This window comes from Tenrec ecaudatus, chromosome 3 (assembly GCF_050624435.1).
Source record: "Tenrec ecaudatus isolate mTenEca1 chromosome 3, mTenEca1.hap1, whole genome shotgun sequence".
NCBI classification, from domain to species: domain Eukaryota; kingdom Metazoa; phylum Chordata; class Mammalia; order Afrosoricida; family Tenrecidae; genus Tenrec; species Tenrec ecaudatus.
The window spans coordinates 1,906,791-1,923,094 of record NC_134532.1 but is presented as its reverse complement, the minus strand read 5'-3'; the positions used below and the strand labels follow the sequence as shown (position 1 = coordinate 1,923,094).

General features: G+C 43.9%; 1 protein-coding gene across 2 annotated transcripts in view; it reads right to left on the bottom strand.

The window, feature by feature from the left end:
* GUCY1B1 (guanylate cyclase 1 soluble subunit beta 1) overlaps nucleotides 1-14,972 on the bottom strand; it is a 55,333-nt gene extending 40,361 nt beyond the window's left edge. Inside the window, exons 1-3 of one of the 2 annotated variants that reach the window (XM_075543632.1) lie at nucleotides 14,771-14,972; nucleotides 14,089-14,162; nucleotides 2,973-3,119 (exon numbers count right to left, since the gene is read on the bottom strand). Coding sequence is in view for 1 of the 2 variants with exons in the window: in XM_075543631.1 (XP_075399746.1) it covers nucleotides 14,089-14,162; nucleotides 14,771-14,773 (77 nt within the window). In the remaining variant the exon portion in view is untranslated. The remainder of the gene's footprint in view (nucleotides 1-2,972; nucleotides 3,120-14,088; nucleotides 14,163-14,770) is intronic. The other variant, XM_075543631.1, reaches the window with a different exon arrangement.
* Between the last annotated feature and the right edge of the window lie 1,332 nt (nucleotides 14,973-16,304).

Below are 16,304 nucleotides of genomic sequence, written 5' to 3'. Positions count from 1 at the left end.
GGTAAATGCTCAGCACATATGTGTGTTAGCTACTGTTAAGTCGGTTCCGATGCCTAGCTACCCTATGGATGAGACAAGAAACACTGCTGAGGCCTGGCCATCCTCACAACTGTTCTTACGTTCTTGTGTTTGAGCGCCTGGTGCAGCGACTGCGTCAATCGCTCTTGTTTTGTCAGTAGAGTCTCTGTATATAGCAAGGAGCCTTCATAGTAATATCAGGCAAGCACAAGACTTGCCAAGTTAGAGGCTCAAACCCACCAGCTTCTCCTTTTTCTTGAAAACCCTATACATGGTGGCTATGAATCAGAGTCTACTTGAGAGCAGTGGGTTGGGTTTTTGAAGTTTACATGTGCTATGCATTGCTCTAGAGGCAAGGAAAAATATTGTCAATAAAGTAGACAACAATTCCTGTGTCTTGGAACATATATATTCTAGGAGGGGAGATACATAAGAAAGAAGATAATGCTTTAAAATGAATATTTAAACTTAAATTTAATAATAATATTAATGGCAAGCACTGTAAATAAAATGTTAACAATCAGAGTAAGTGGGTGATGAGTTTCAGGTCTCCCTGAGACAGTGGCATGTGAGTCCAGGCAGTAAAAAGTCAGAGGATGAGTCACTGGCCACCTGAGTCCCATGTATTTCAGGTGGGGAAACACGAAGTATGAGGGGTGAACCAGTATGTTGGAGGAACAACAGAGACAGTGTGGCTGGACCAGGAAAAGAAATGGGGACAGAAAATGTATGGGAATGGGGCCAGACACACAGCAAAGACATTGTTTAGGCCTGGTTGGGCACTGAGCATGACAATGGCATTTCCTTCAATGAGCTAGTGGGGCTTAGAACTTGTGTGATGCCCACTGAGATTAACAGACTCTGGTGAAAGGGGAATCCGTCTGGATGCTGTGTTCAGAATAGACCAGGGGCTGCAGGGAGGTCAGTCCGAGGCTAATGTCAACCTTTAGGTGGAAGATGCCGGGGGCTCGGGTGCGAAGTGGTTCAAATCTGGATGCTTCCAGAAGGTAAATCCAACATAAGGGGCTGGCCGATCTGAGAAGAAGAGTCAAAGCCGACGCCATATTTTTGGCCTGAGCAACTGGAGTCCTGGGGCTACAATTAGGTGAATTTGGAGATCCCATAGGGGTGGATAGGGTGGGGTGATGATACAGGCCGGAAATCGCTGTCCACTGAGTCAATGCACTCTGGGGGTTTCCGAGAGTGTCGCTGTTTACTGCAGTAGAAGGCCCAGGCTGCTCCCGAGGAGCTGCCGATGGGTCCAACTACGACCCGCCACGTGGACCCCAGCCTCACCGTGACACCAGCAAGGTTCCGTAGACAGGCAGGAGTGGTATTTTAAGCATATTGATGCTTTCATTGCATCATATTGAAACCAATTTGCATGAATTTCTGTCGTCAATTGAATTTCTCTGAAACACTACCCATAAATGAGGTACACACAAACTGCGTAGGTCTTCCGTGCCAAACAGAGGAAAGGCCATTTCCTGAGAAATCCCCTCGCCGTCAATCAAAGCATTCCATCCGTCCTTCTTTTATCTTTCTTCTTAATAAAGTAAACGAATCTTTTTGCATGATTTCCTGGAGCCCGCTATGCTCCCGGGGAGGCGGGGGGCTGAGATATAGAAGAAAACAGCCACATTCTCTTGCTGAGTCCTACTGGAGTCCATCCAATTGTTCAGAATACATAGGCCTCTTCATTTGCGTTCATCTTAAAAAAAATCTTTAGAAACGTGGAGTCTCCTTTTCATCATGCATTTCACTCATGCTTTCCAGGAGGAGGATATTTATTAAGGACCGATCATGTCCCAGCAGCAGGAGCCCTGGTGGCAGAGTGGTTGCCCTTGGCTGTGATTGCTCCAGTCCACCAGTCGCTCCACAGGAGAAAGATGGGGGTTTCTACTCCTGTAAACAGTTAGTCGTCCTCGGTCTTATGAGTCAGTGTTGACGAGAGCAGTGTGTGTGGTTTGGTTTATTCTGTCCCAGGCAGCTTTCTAAGTACTTTCATCAATGAACAAAACAGAAGTCCCTGCCCTCATAGAGCATACAGTAGTTGGCAGAAATACACATCCAATGAGAATGTACCATTATTGAGAAGGGAAAAAGCAGAGCAGGATAAAGGGAAAGAAAGTAGAGATGAAAGAGGAAGGGGCAGGGTGCATTGGAGATTGGTCATGTAGACTTCACTGTCAATTATCTCTCTGACCCAGTTCCCTGCTTTCAGTAGACAATCCTTTGCTTTCTCCCCTGTACAAGTGGAAACACTAATTGGCTATGACACTACCCCTTTAGTGTGAATTGGTTTAATATGTTCAACAGAACAGAGGGATTTTCTGTGCAAAAAAGAAATTTATAAAAGTACTCTCTAAAAGATTGAGCTAAGGCAAGATGGCAGTTGAAGGAGTAGAAATTTGGGGGTCACCCGAGCCTTCTCAGTGCCTCTGCATTCACACCACTATTTTTTTCTGAATTATGGACAAATTTACCTTTGTGAATATCAATGAAAGTTAAAATTTCTCACATCTAAAAAGGCAGGAGTTGTGAAACCACTGAATTCTCACGAACTCCGGGTAAATTGTGTCCCGGATGTCTACACCCCCAAAGGAGGTTTAGCTCGAAAGAGCTACCAGATGAAGAGGCAGGAGCCATTCACGTTAGTGAGAGCTTCTGGCTTGGATGCTATTTTGTGTGGTTAGAGCCAGTCCTTCCAAGTGAATGTGTTTGTTCATGCAAGTGGTATGTAACCACAAGAACTCTCATACATGACACGGGTCCCTTAGTTGCAGACAATGCAGCATCATGATGTGTAATCACATGCTGCCTGGCACAGTGTGCAGCTTGGCATGGGAGACTTTAAACAGCCATGGCCCTAATTCCGAAAACAAATCCACCAACATTTGAAAATAAACAGATTCAAGTAGCTTCACCACACAAATAAATGACCCAGAACATACTTCCTTATTAACACTGCCTGGAGAGCACATCACGGTGCAGGATCTTCTCAATATATAGAAAATAACCAAAATTCCAGATTTTCTTCAGTTGTGCTGATTGGCAAATAAAATTGCCTTGAAAAGTAGTGCAGGCAAAATCAATTGATTCTGCAATCATTCGGATACACGTTTGAACATGCCAAGAAAAAAGGAAAGAAAAATGAATGAATGAATGAAAAAAGCTGTACACCGACATGTCAGCGATGGCCATGCTAAGTTGTTTGTCTTTGGAACAAAGAAAATAGAGTCTTCTCTTTGGAGAAAATATTATACGGTGATTACAAGCCTGTAAAATCACCAAACCCCACCCACTGTCACTCAGTAGATTCCGACACATAGCCCCCTGTCCAAATCTGTATTCCAGTGACTAGTAGCAGGTTCTGCAGTCTCCGGGTCTCAGTTCCCTTCTTTATAGAATGAGGGAGATGGAGCAATCTTTTCTATCGGTCTGGTGAAGATTAAACACGTAGGGCAGCTACAACAGAAATAGCAGAAGTGGGTCCCTTTAACAATAGACATTTATTTTCTTACAGTGTGAGGGGCTCGAGGTCCAGTTTCAGGGTGTCTAAAGTAGTGGAAAGCTTTCATTTGTGGGGAGCAGACAGTCTTACCTTTCCCGCAATTCAGCCACAGGAATAGAAGTACAATCACTGCACACATTTTTAGGAGACACAATGGAGTCCTTAATAGACCGTGCTGATGGGACAATATAGTTAGTGCTCAGTATATCTGAACTACCAGGTTCAAAATAGAATGTGTGGATGAGTATTCTTTGGTTTTTCAACTTGATTTCAGTATCGCAAACATTTATTTAAAGACTATGGCACTATCATGAAATAATGTATGCATGAAATTTTTATTGGAAAACCAATGAGCTCTTTCAATCAAAAAATTAATAAGAATTAAAAAGAGTACATTATTGGTCATCCTCCTGGGGCATAATGTGTAGAATTTAAAACATTGTTGAGAGAAAAAAAACATTATATAATCGTAAGCTGTCCACAAACCTCAATGCATGAATTGTTGAGTTGTAGAGATTAAACTCGAATAGTGGCTGGACACTCTTGACATGTGAACAATGGGAGTTGGTGGTGGGGCAAAATTTCCAATAACATTGATTTACACTGGCAGAACCCTGTCTACCAGATTAATACATGTCATAATAAAGCAAGGTAGAACTAAAGAGTAAGTATATGATAATATAGGGACCCCATTCGTTGGACACTCCCAAGGCAAGAGATCCTACCTAACCATAGTTCAATGCTCGCCAGTTCTACAATCACCAGTTCTAGAACCTTGGGATAGAAGCCATCTGGTTCTGAAACGTTTACTAGGGAGTTTCTGGCACAAGACCAAGGCTATGGGTGAGTGTGGGGTGAAGCCCAGTTCATTTAAAGGGGTTTCCGCATCAAGTCCTTCTTGTGTGGCCTATGGAGGATGATGCACACCTCAAAACAAGCAAGCAAACAAAAAAACAGTCTAAGGTCCCAGTGGGAATATAGTACATGGTCTGGGTTGGCAAGAGCTGCTGTCTCTAAAGTAGACCAGAGACACATATAAATTATAGCTATATGAATGTATTTGGGGGCTCAGACTTAATTCGAACCCCAATCTGAGAATAACTAGTTCTTGTTACATGGCACTGTTTGACACCCTCATGAAGAGAGATCTCTGAAGATGTGGGTGCCATAGCAAAGTGTGGCAAAGAAACTAGATGATCCCAGGTCACTAGAAAGCATCGGATCTGGAGGCTTAAAGGCTTGTCTTCAAATAAACAGCCATTTGAACGAGGTCAACAGGGCCCACATAGAAGAAGCACACAAGCCTGTGTGATCCAAGGATTGTGAATGCTAAAACCAAACCCAAAGGAGGGAATGGTGTCAGAGCTTAAAACATGAACATGCAGTTTTCAGAAGGCTTTGGCTGACAGTGGAAGACCAGTCTACTTCCACGGTCCACGCATGGAGTAAGCCTCCAGTGAATTCCCTCTGGTGTTTCCTTTGTTGTTTTGTGCAGTTTTTCTGTGTTTTATTTTTTATGATTTTCTTTATAGGAAAAACTATAGGTACAGGATTGGTAAAACGATCAATCCAGTGACTGTGTGGATGGTTTCTGGGAGGAGTATGGCAAGGAAAGTTGGGAGGATGTAGGGAGCTGATGACAGTGAGCACCAAAAAGGAGTAAATTCTCTAAAACTGATTGTAAAGGTGACTGTATAGCATTAACATAATTGAACTATTGAATTGTATGATATGTGAAATAAATGCCCATAAAACTGTTTAACATTTTTAAAATGTTAATTTTCTTTCATTGAATTCTATGACACTAACTTTAAATTGCAAGTTGTACACTAATTTAAACTTAAATATAAATGTGAAAACTCTATGAATCAAAACTCAACAGGACTGCCTTGTTTTTTCTAAGTCTGACCGGGTTTCAGCCTTTGTCGGGATACAATCTTACCACCTTTCTAATGTTCTCTGCACTGGAAAATATTTGGAAGCTCCTGCTCTGACAGGTTTCCGCATTACACAGGTTCTGGTTTTCACAGGCTTTACTGCCATCACTTGCCTTATATATGCTTCAAAGATTCCATCTGTACCAAGTCCAGTTTAGTAACTGTCTTGATTTATGCAGCTGGAAACCCAACAGTAGTGCACTCCATCATTGTACTGTGCTCGCATGTGACGTGAGATGTCTTCAAAGAGCTCTAAGTCCTCCAGAGAGAAATGCCATTGCCCTTTGCTCATACAAGAAGTGTCCATTTCAGCAAGATTTACATCTTTATGAAAAAGTAGCTGAAGGTGTCATTCTGGTACAACACATTTTGATTATAGAAAAAATTATGCAGATAAACATGTGAGTGCTCTAAGCCATGGGAATTAAAATACACAAAATAATTCGGTTATATACACTTATTGTGTGCCAACACTCTTCCAGGTCCTCTCCAGGCAATAAAGAGATGGTAAGAAACACACATGGGTGGATGATCCCTTCATGACCAGTGGTGTGAGTGGCGATACTGGGAGGGTATGAGGAGGGTGGGGTAGAAAGGGGGAACCGATTACAAGGATCTACACGTGACCTCCTCCCTGGGGGACAGATAACAGAAAAGTGGGTGAAGGGAGACGTCGGACAGTGCAAGATATGACAAAATAATAATTTATAAATTATCAAGGGTTCATGAGGGAGGGGGGAGCGGGGAGGGAGGGGAAAAATGAAGAGCTTATGCCAGGGGCTTAAGTGGAGAGCAAATGTTTTCAGAATGATGAGGGCCATGAACGTACAAATGTGCTTTACACAATTGATGTATGTGTGGATTGTGATGAGTTGTATGAGCCCCTAATAAAATGATTAAAAAACAAAATATAGAAAAAGAGAAGAAAAAAACACACATGGTTATGAAGATTAAAGTGTCATAGGCAACAAAGACCATAATCAAATAAAGATGTAAATTCATCATTAAAAATGCTTGTCTATACTATGAAAGAAAAGCACAGTTTGGAAGTGAGCGAAGCCTTATTTATGTATAGTATTTGTTTTACATTTTGAACCTGAACCAGCCACGTGGAAGGTTTGGGGAGAGCAGAGGAGGAGACATTCCAAGCAGATTGGGTATCCTGGCACATTTCAAAGCTTCATACAGTTGGGAGGGGCAGCTGCTGGGTCACAGAAATGATGAACACTCTCAGCTGCTAACTGAAAACTTGGTAGTTCGAATCCACTCAAAGGCTGTTAAAGTCTACGTAGGAAAGCATCAGAAGAATGTAATTGGGATCTATCTGCCAAAACCCAGCCAGGGAAAATGCTAGGCTGATGCCATAAGTCAAAACCAACTGGAATACAACTGGGTTTCGTTTGTTTGCTCTTTATTGTTATGGTTGAAGAACTAAAAGTTTGCCCATCAAGCTAGCATACTGGAAATAAGTGAGATGTGCAGACTGAAAGATCTCCACGTTCGTGTGATTCTGAGACTAGCCACCAAAGGTTTCAGTAATGAAATGCTTTAATATTGCAAGATTCCACAAGGAATCTAATCAGAATATGTAACGGAACGGAAGCCACAGTCCTAAAGAACGGTAAACGACTGAGAATGCATTCCCTTTTTATCTTGCAATTCTTTAGCTTCAATCATTTGACGCAGAAAAATAGGTATTCCATTTTGCTAGGCACTCGTAACAAAGGCACCATTCTTCCCCGCCTTGTTTCTTTTTTAATGAACAAGGAGGCAACGGAGCGAATGGAAAAGTGGCCAGTGCTCACGGATTCTGAGGAGGGGCCCCATTTACAGCTTGCCTTGCAGGGTTCCTCTGCTTAAGCGTGTTTTCCTGTTGATGTCTGCACAGTGTCAGCCCAGAACTGTCGCCTTCTAGCACACTGAGCAAACACATTTGTTAGCGTCCCTCCACTGGAGGGAGGTGAGACGGAGTAAAGCGCGTTCGTTTCAGGCGGCCTAGTTAATGTGGGCTGTGGCCACATCGAGGCGTATTCAGAGGGAGAATGGCACTTTTCTGATTTCTCCTCCGATGCTAATATGCAAAGCTCTTACTCTGATGTGTCAAGTCCAATAACCAACTTCAGTGACTGTTTATTTCTTCTCAAAAAGGGAAGACTGCATGGAGAAGGACCCCGTTAGGTTTCTCATCAAAGAAAATGCCCGGGACCAGGCTGTAAGCATGCTCATGACCCAGGCACCAGGCTGCTCACTGCATAGGACCTGGATGGTATGTGAACGGAGTTGGTTTGCAAGCATCAAGTTCCATATCCTGGAATAATGTTGAAGGCTAGAGAGTTTATCAACGGACATCTGGTTCCTTCTTTTTGAAAATCTTTCAGGAAACTGGCCAATCTTTCCACAAAAGAGAACCTAGATCTCACAATTTACTTACCAATTCATTCATTTGTAACTAAGATGCTTCTGGGTCCTAACATTCACATGCTTTCATATTTGAGTATATGTTCTAATTAGCTCCTCTTTCAAAATTGCTTCGTAAGTGTTAAGCGTGGCACCAGCAGAGCAGGTTCAGAGTTCTGACTCTTCAGTTTCCTGTATATATTTCATTTGACATTTTCAAAACAAAGCTTAATTATTAATATTTTTAATGTTGCTGTAAAAAAAAGCCCTTTCCTGTTTCAAAAGAATGTTTTAGCTTCAACTGAAATTATAGGGGAGGGAAACTTTGGATGAATTAAATAGCTTTACTCTATAAATGCTATTGAAAGTTTACAATGTACGTAGGACTATATCTACTTGAGAGCGGGTATTAAAAAGGAAATTTCATTCAAACCCTCCTGAATCTGAAAGTTGGATTACGATTTGGCAAAACATGGCACATTAGTCTGTTTACTTTCATGGATTTTGATAATATTAAGAGCACACGCTGAATTTTCAAATTCAAATAGGGACATAAGATCAATTGCAAGTAGCATTTTCTGAGAAAAACAGCACAATGAAATTAATATCTTTCTGTCATCCTCAGGATGGAAAGCTATTACCCAACCCTTCTCTTATTTAAACCAGGGAAATTTATTAGTGATTAGCAAGTTCAACTCGATGCACTAGTTTCCAAAGTTAAAGATGTTCATATACTATCTGACAATCAAAATGTTACCGTGTTTGCATTAAAGACAGAAAGATGAATGAGAAAATATCGCTTGACTTTTCATGAAAGTAAAGGCTACTGCATCTCTCGCTTTTCTCGCCTACTTTACTGCATGATGGTCATTTAAAATATGCTGAACAAGAATGAAATAATGAATACACCAAGGAATGAAAAAATATGCTGCCCTATTGAAGGCATGTCATAAAACCATATTAAAAAGATGAACTCTTTACAGTAAATGAAGCTGACTGACAACCAATCATTTTAAGCAATGATTCGGCTAGCCAGGGAAGATGAACAAATGACAGAAATTATTCCATCAAACATCTAAATATGGAAGTGCTTTTCTAATCATCTGATCGACGATTGAAATTGTTCTCATCATCTAGGTAGTAACCCTGGCTTCTTAAAGCATCCTCTGAAATAGGAGAGGAAACCAAAAAATAAGACTTGAAGGAGATTCAGAATGAAGGTCAGCAAACTACAGGCCACTAGCGCAGTTCGGACAGACAACGGTCACTGTGCTGTGGTCAGCTAAGAAAGGGGACCACAGGGTTATTGCTTGTATTTTGTGCCTTTGGGTAGATTTCCCCTCAAGTTGAGCCCCTGGGTTATGTCTTAATGTACTACAAGAATCATTTGTATTTTAACTTTTGGCCTATTGCAGCTAAATTTTTTCGTTTCTAGCCCTTTAGGAAGAAGCATGTCGCCCCTTGTGAGAGATCTTTTTTTTTCTTTTTCTTTAAAAGAGGAATCGAAAGCTCTTGTGAAATGCTTGGTAGACTGCTAGTAAGAGCGAGTATACACTGAGTTTAAAATTGAATCTGTTACTTAGAATTATTTTTGTCATTAAATATCTGGAATCCTTTCTCATAAAAGATGGATGATGTGTTTCCATCAAATAATACTTTAAAAAGTAATATAAAATTTTATAAATATCAATTTGCTATTGACTAAGACAGCCACCTTCAAACATAAATAAACAAATAGATCGATAGGTCTTTAAAAACATCAGTTTCTCGTACCAGTATCTTGGCCACCTCTGCCTAAAGTGACTTCCACTAGAGCAGTGGGTGGGGGGAGGTGGAGAGGTCAAAATTAACCCATGCACACTTCCAAACTACATCCTCAACATCTCCTTCCCTACTCCCTGCCCCTACTCCCAGGCAGTGAAAAGCTGAGCTTTCTTAAGTAGATGTCCTTGCAGGGAGGGAGCTTGCACTAATCCTGCAGGGGTACTGGACTGGAAAACAATGGTCGACTTTAATCCACTCAAAGCAGAGTGTTCATGCAAACACTGAAGGACAGCCAGAATGCTCCTTGGAGGCAAGTATGGTGATGCTTGGTCTCACGTCGTTTTGCCATGTGGTCAAGAGAGACTAGTCCCTGGAGGAAGACATCATGCCTGGTTAAGCGGCGGGATAATGAAAAAGAGGACGGCCTTCAACAAGATGGATGGACACAGTGCTGGACCAATGGGCTCAAACATTAGAACACTTGTGGGGATGGAGTAGGACTGGGCAGTGTTGTGTTCTCTTGTACATAAGGTTGCTATGAGTCGGAACCAACCAACGGCCATCTAACAACAAAAACACTAACTTAACGATACCCTCTCTTATTTAGTGACTAATCCCTATCCGGCATTTCCCATGCATAAGAATAGTAAACAACTCTACAATCTACTTGCTGGATTTATGATTTAATTTGAGCAATAATGAATGCCTAGGAGCTATTCAAGTGCGACAATACTGAGATGGTTAAGGCTGTGTCAAGTTGGCTGGACAATTATTCTTAGTGGTTTGGCACGTATGTAGTGATGTCCATTTCTGTGGGAAACAGATTTCTCCCAAGTGGTCTCCCCCAAATATATACCAAACTTAGTTGCTTGCTACACATGGTAAATGACTATACACTTGGAGGTCCACGAGAGTAGGTCAGAGGTTATCTCCCTAACAATCAGACTCCTTGAGAAGGATAGTAGTAGATTGCTTCCCTGAAGGAGATTCCAGGGAGGTCAAGCCCACTCAAGGGTTACCAAGGCCACCACCATAAATGTAGGGTCCTCCCTTCTTGTCCCATGTATACCCCTAGTCCCTCCCCTTCCTATTACGTGTACACCCCTACTTCATCCCCTTTCTGTTAAGCTTATGCCCATTGTACTTCTCCCTCCTATTGCTTCCATTGCCTACTGTACAACCCCTTCCAGTGACGTATGTCTTTACCTATAATTAGGAGGCATGCACGCCCCCAAAGAGACATAAGCCTGGGTTAGCAATCGCTCTCTCTCTCTCTCTCCTGCCCTCTGCTCTCCCATCTCTAAGTGTACCACCAAGAGGAGCTTAGGTGGGCATGCTACCTTGAAATGTATCTGACTTCTTTATTTTACTCTCCCATCTCTCCCTATTACTCTATGACTTTACTATAATCTTTACTTGCTATCACTGTCCACTTGCACCTGCCGGGCCTGTGATGATTTGTTAGGGGCTGGCTCTGCTGACACATTTCACATGTGTCACATGATTTTCACGTAAGAGCCTGTCGTTGGAACCTAACCATGAGAATAAGTGAAAAGACAGTTAACAGCATTTATATTACCGGGTAAGTAATCCTTGAGTTAATTTATAAGAAATAAAGACCTATAAATTTTGTTTCATTTTACCATAGAAACCTGTTTTGTGTAATGTGAATCACTATCACTTAGCAGATTAAAATACCACTTAAAGCTACTTAAAGGAAAATTAATGAGTTAAAGTACATTTAATTTCAAATGCGTGACTTATTTTTTTAAAGTAAAATGTAAAAATCGTCTTAGCATGATTTAACAGAGATGTTTTGTCAGTGGAATTTGTATATTTTCAGATATTTTATTATTCTCTAAGGAAAATATGGGCACTGCAAATAAATCTCTGGATAATTTATTTTTAAACTTCGGGCAGATATCCCAAAAAAGAACAATTTTATATCTCTGTGTGATGGTGATCTAATCTGAAAATGAGCAGAGAAAATATTGTTTGGTTTAATCACATTGTGGCTTAACCATAATGTTGCTATTGTTGCTGTTAGCTAGAATCAAGATAGCCCTTGGGGTCAAAGTGATGCTCAAATTCACTGGCACTTGGCCAGTTCTGACTCACATTGATCACCACTGTGAGGGGCTTTATAGGGCAAAGGAGAGCTGCCTTTTGGGGTTTCTGAGCCTTTAAATCTTTATGTGAGTAGACAGCTGCAATCTTTCTCCCCAAGCGGGTTCAAACCTCTGACCTCACAGTTAGTAGTTCAAAGATGTTCACCATCATGGCACCTCGTCTCATCACAGCCATTGTATATTGTGCTGTCGAAATTCTACACATAGTCATAACCATAGTACTTCTACTATGGTTATGAAACGACTATGGTTATGCATTAAATTAGGGAAAACATTTCGGATTTCTGTTTCGCAGGTGAGAAGATAGCATACAGCAGCTAGGCCAGCTCTCCTCATAAATTCCCATGAGAGCAAGGTGGGAGAGTGTGGTGACATTATAGAAACTAAAATCAATCTCACTAAGCAAAATGTGTGTCAACTGTTGAATGGAAATCCAGTCAAAAGTTTTCACTCCAGGAACAATGAAATGGTTCCTAAAAAGCAAAATCTAAGAATATTTTGTAATATCTAGCTTGTTCATTTGATTGAACTGCATGATTGCCAGATCTCCATTTGTCTTTAGGCTATTTAGATGGATCCTGTAGAGAAAATAAATAAGGAACCATGATGATGGAATGATCACCTGCTGGGTGCAACCCCCAAGGTCAGCAGTTCAAAGCCACCAAAGGAGAAAGACAGGGCTTTCTACTCTCATAAAGAGTTAAAGGGAAAGGAGGGGGGTTAAAGGAGAAACCAATCGCAATGATCCACATATAACCCCCTCCCTGGGGGATAGACAACTGAAAACTGGGTAAAGGGAGACATCAGTCGGTATAAGACATGAAAAAATAATAATAATTCATAAATTATCAAGGGTCCATGAAGGTGGGAGAGTGGGATAGGGAAGGGAAAATATGAGGAGCTGATACCAAAAGCTCAAGTAGAAAGAAAATATTTTGAGAATGATGATAGCAACAAGTATACAAATGTGCTGGACACAATGGATAGATGTATGGATTGTGATGAGTTGTACGAGTCCCCAATAAAATGATTTTTTAAAAAAGAGTTAAAGTCTCAGAAACCCATAAGGGTAAGTTCTACCCTATCCTATACAGTCGTCCAATCATTACAGACTCGATGGCAGTGAGTTTGGGGATTTGGTTTTCTGGAATAGGAGGGAAAATTGCTTTCTAGTGTAACCTGGTCATTCCTGTGGAAACGGAGTCCAAAGAAATTACTCTCATGTAACCAAATTTGATAGTCTTTCCAGGGGTGAAAGATGAGGCTGTCTACTCACATTAATAATTTACAGCTTCCTAAAGTCCAAGTGCAGTTCACCTCTGTCCTGCGGGGTCCCTATGTGTTGAAATGGACTTGAGGACAGCTCTACTTTATAGAACACAATTCCATCAGTGAGTACAGGACATCAGAAGTCATAACAACGCATTGTTGGGTGTGCTGGCACATAGCCTACCCCATTTGAACGCTGTAGTTTGAGAAGCCTTCCGATTAAAAAGTCCACACATTTTGGTATTGCTAACTGATGGTGCTCCGCTATATTGTATATTAAATGCCAGTCTCATCCATGCGAGAGCAAGAAGGAGGATTTTTCAGGAAATAGGTTGGTAAATATGCTTGTACCTCAGACAGGCTTAACCGTCGAGTGGGTGTGGTATTGCCCTTCATCCCTAGCGATTAACAGCTCTGGGATTCACAGTGCAGACTGAAACTAAAACACCCTCTTTGCACCCCCAGTTTTCGGCACAATTTAAAAAATCATGTCAATTTTGGAGAACATAGAGGCGGATAGTTCAGATTCGGCAATCTCTCTCTCCAAGAGAGGAAGCTGAGGCTGTCTGATCCTTTCCATTTTCACGTTATTTCAGAATAAATAAATGACTTCTTTGCTTAAGAAAGACCATCTGGAGATAACTGTTTTCGCAAACTGAAAGCGCTGAACAGGTTGAGGTAACTGCAAGGGGAACTACATTTTTGGAAGGGCCAGGACCTGCCGTGGTTTCAGGAGGCCTTGGGGGGGGGGTGGGGACAGACCCTTCCGGAAGCTTTCGTGGTCCCCAGGCAGTCTCTGCGTGGGAGCCAACAGCAGGCTGACAGACCGTGGGAGCCGGCGGAGCTGGCCACGCGTTCCCACGCTCGGCTGGGTCAGGAGGCCGCGTGACCCCTAGGGGCTCCTTCCACTGCTCGCCAGTTCCCAGGCCCGCCCAGCCCCCTCTGTCCCCTCCTCGGGAGCGTGGGAGCACGGCTGGAGCCGGTCCTCGGGCGGATGCCCCAGAGGGAGGCCAAGGGTGAAAGGCGCCCACGGGGCACCTAGCCAGAGCGCGTCACTTACTTGATGTCTTCCCACACCTGGGGGCCGTAATTGCGGATCACCAGCAGCTCCAGGGCGTGATTCACAAATCCGTACTGCGGACAGAGGGGGAAACCTGAATGTCAAGGGTCAGTTGTAGGGGAAGGTGCTGCGGGGGTGGGGGGAGGCTGGGCGCTGCCTTAATCTTTTATCCCGGCACCCCTGGCCACTCGGTGGTCCAGGTAGGGCGGTTGGGGCCCAAATGGAGTGGATTGAGGGGCCTAGTTCTCCCCCCAACCCCTAGTCCCAGGCAGACCCTCCATCCAACAGCCTCCCCACCCTCGAGCCACCTTCTTCGCCCGCTCACGTTTCACCCCTGGGCCACCTCCGCTGCGCTCTCCCCCCTCATCTCCCCCGCACCCGTGTCGGCCTGAATTGGGAAGCCCCGGGGGCACCCTCGCCGGACCTCCCTCTCCCAACTCTGCAAACAGCGGGGTGGCGGGGCGAACACGCCTGGGAAGGAAAAGCCCCCAGTGGGACCCCAAGCCCGGACACCTCCCCGGGCCCTGACGTCGCAGCCACATCGCTCGGCTGCTCGGCGGTGCGCTCCCCGGGTCCCCGCGCGGTGCAGCGGCTTCGCCCGCAGGCAGGCCCTGCAGGGCCGCGGCGCGTGGTCGCGGGAAGCCCGGGGGCCGAGGGTGGGGGGGGGACAGGGGGTACTTACCATGATGGCTGCGCCCGGAGTCTGGGAGGCTTCTCCCCCACCAGAGCGGGCGCCGAAGGGACCCAGGCGGCAGCGGCGGCGGCAACGACGAAACCCAACCTGGGAGGCAGCCCTGAATCCGGCGTGTGCAGGCGCCTAAGACCCGCCCTGATTGCCACCTCCTCGCGGCCAATGGCGAGTCGCCCGCTGGGGCTGGCGCGACCTCCGGGTTCCAGGCGATCGGCGGCGGAGTGGGGAGTGCGGTGGCCCTCCCAGCCGCTGCCGCGCTGCGACGCCTTCCCGCCCCCGCCCCGTGACAAGGCCTTCCATAGAAGCATCAATAACGAAGTCCCACCGGGAAGCTGCCGCCCTGCTCTTTGTAATAACTGAATGCAGTTGTTGTGGTCCTACTGTGTGTGCAGGGCAGCAAAAGCAAAGGAGGGTGGGGGTGGGGGTGGAGACAGAGAGAAGCCTTAAAAGGATTCATCCTCCTGTTTCTTGTGGTCTTGCAGATACCCATTTCCTCTGTGGCTTGGTTCAGCAATAAATAGCTTAGTAAGTACGCATCTTGTCAAACCCAGCTCTTCCCATGGGAATGGGGTGCCCTGCAAGATGCAGTGATGCTCTTGGGCTTGGCCTTCGTAGATTACTAGTTGGTTTGGTTTGGGTCATACAAAGTCCCCGCAAGTCAAAAAGCTGGCATAGGACGCGAATGCTCCAGGAGGCTGCCCGCTGTGTAACTGATGAATTATTTGGATAAAATAGGGGACTTGACACTATCCATAGCTCAGAGTCATCACTTCAAGGAGGATTTAACTTTCGAAAATGGGTCTCTCTTTCTGAGGTACCCGATGAACTAGAAGAGTGTGAACGTAAAAGCGAGAAGACGTTGGATTTACATGTCCTAGATACACATGTGTTCCCGGACCCCTGGTCACACAGTGACCAGGGCTTTGTTCTACTGTTTAGAGGCAGTAAACGCTAAGGGGCTGCAACCGACAGGGGCTCCGTGGGAGTAAGATGCAGAGATTACAACCATGGTATCTCTAAAGAGCAACTCTATAAAAGTCACTATGATTCAAAATCCATTTGCCACAACAGGTTTGGTTTGGAGTTGGTGTATTTTCTGTCTGGTATGGAGGTTAACTCTCTGCACCCAGAATCTGAAAATGATGAGAGGAACGAGACTTAGAAAGCACACAAGTACTGCGTGACAACTTGAAAGGACAAAAGGAAGAAGGAGAAGGCAAGAGTTGGTTGTAGCACCTCAGTCTCATGTAGACCTGAGAGATCAGGATGCTATTCTGAGCTATCTAGAGATGGAGAACCAGAACTGTATGCTGAATAAAAATTAAATCTGGAAAATAAAATAAGAATGAGTAACTTATTTAAGATGTTATCATTAATGCCACATCATTAGTCTTTCATGTGACAGAACACTTTACTCTATTGTGCTAGGTTGGGTTCTCTAGAAAAGCAAAATCAGTGATGTTTCTATTTGTATGTGCATAGAAAGAGATTAATGTGAAGAAATGGCTCACACCATTGTAGAAGT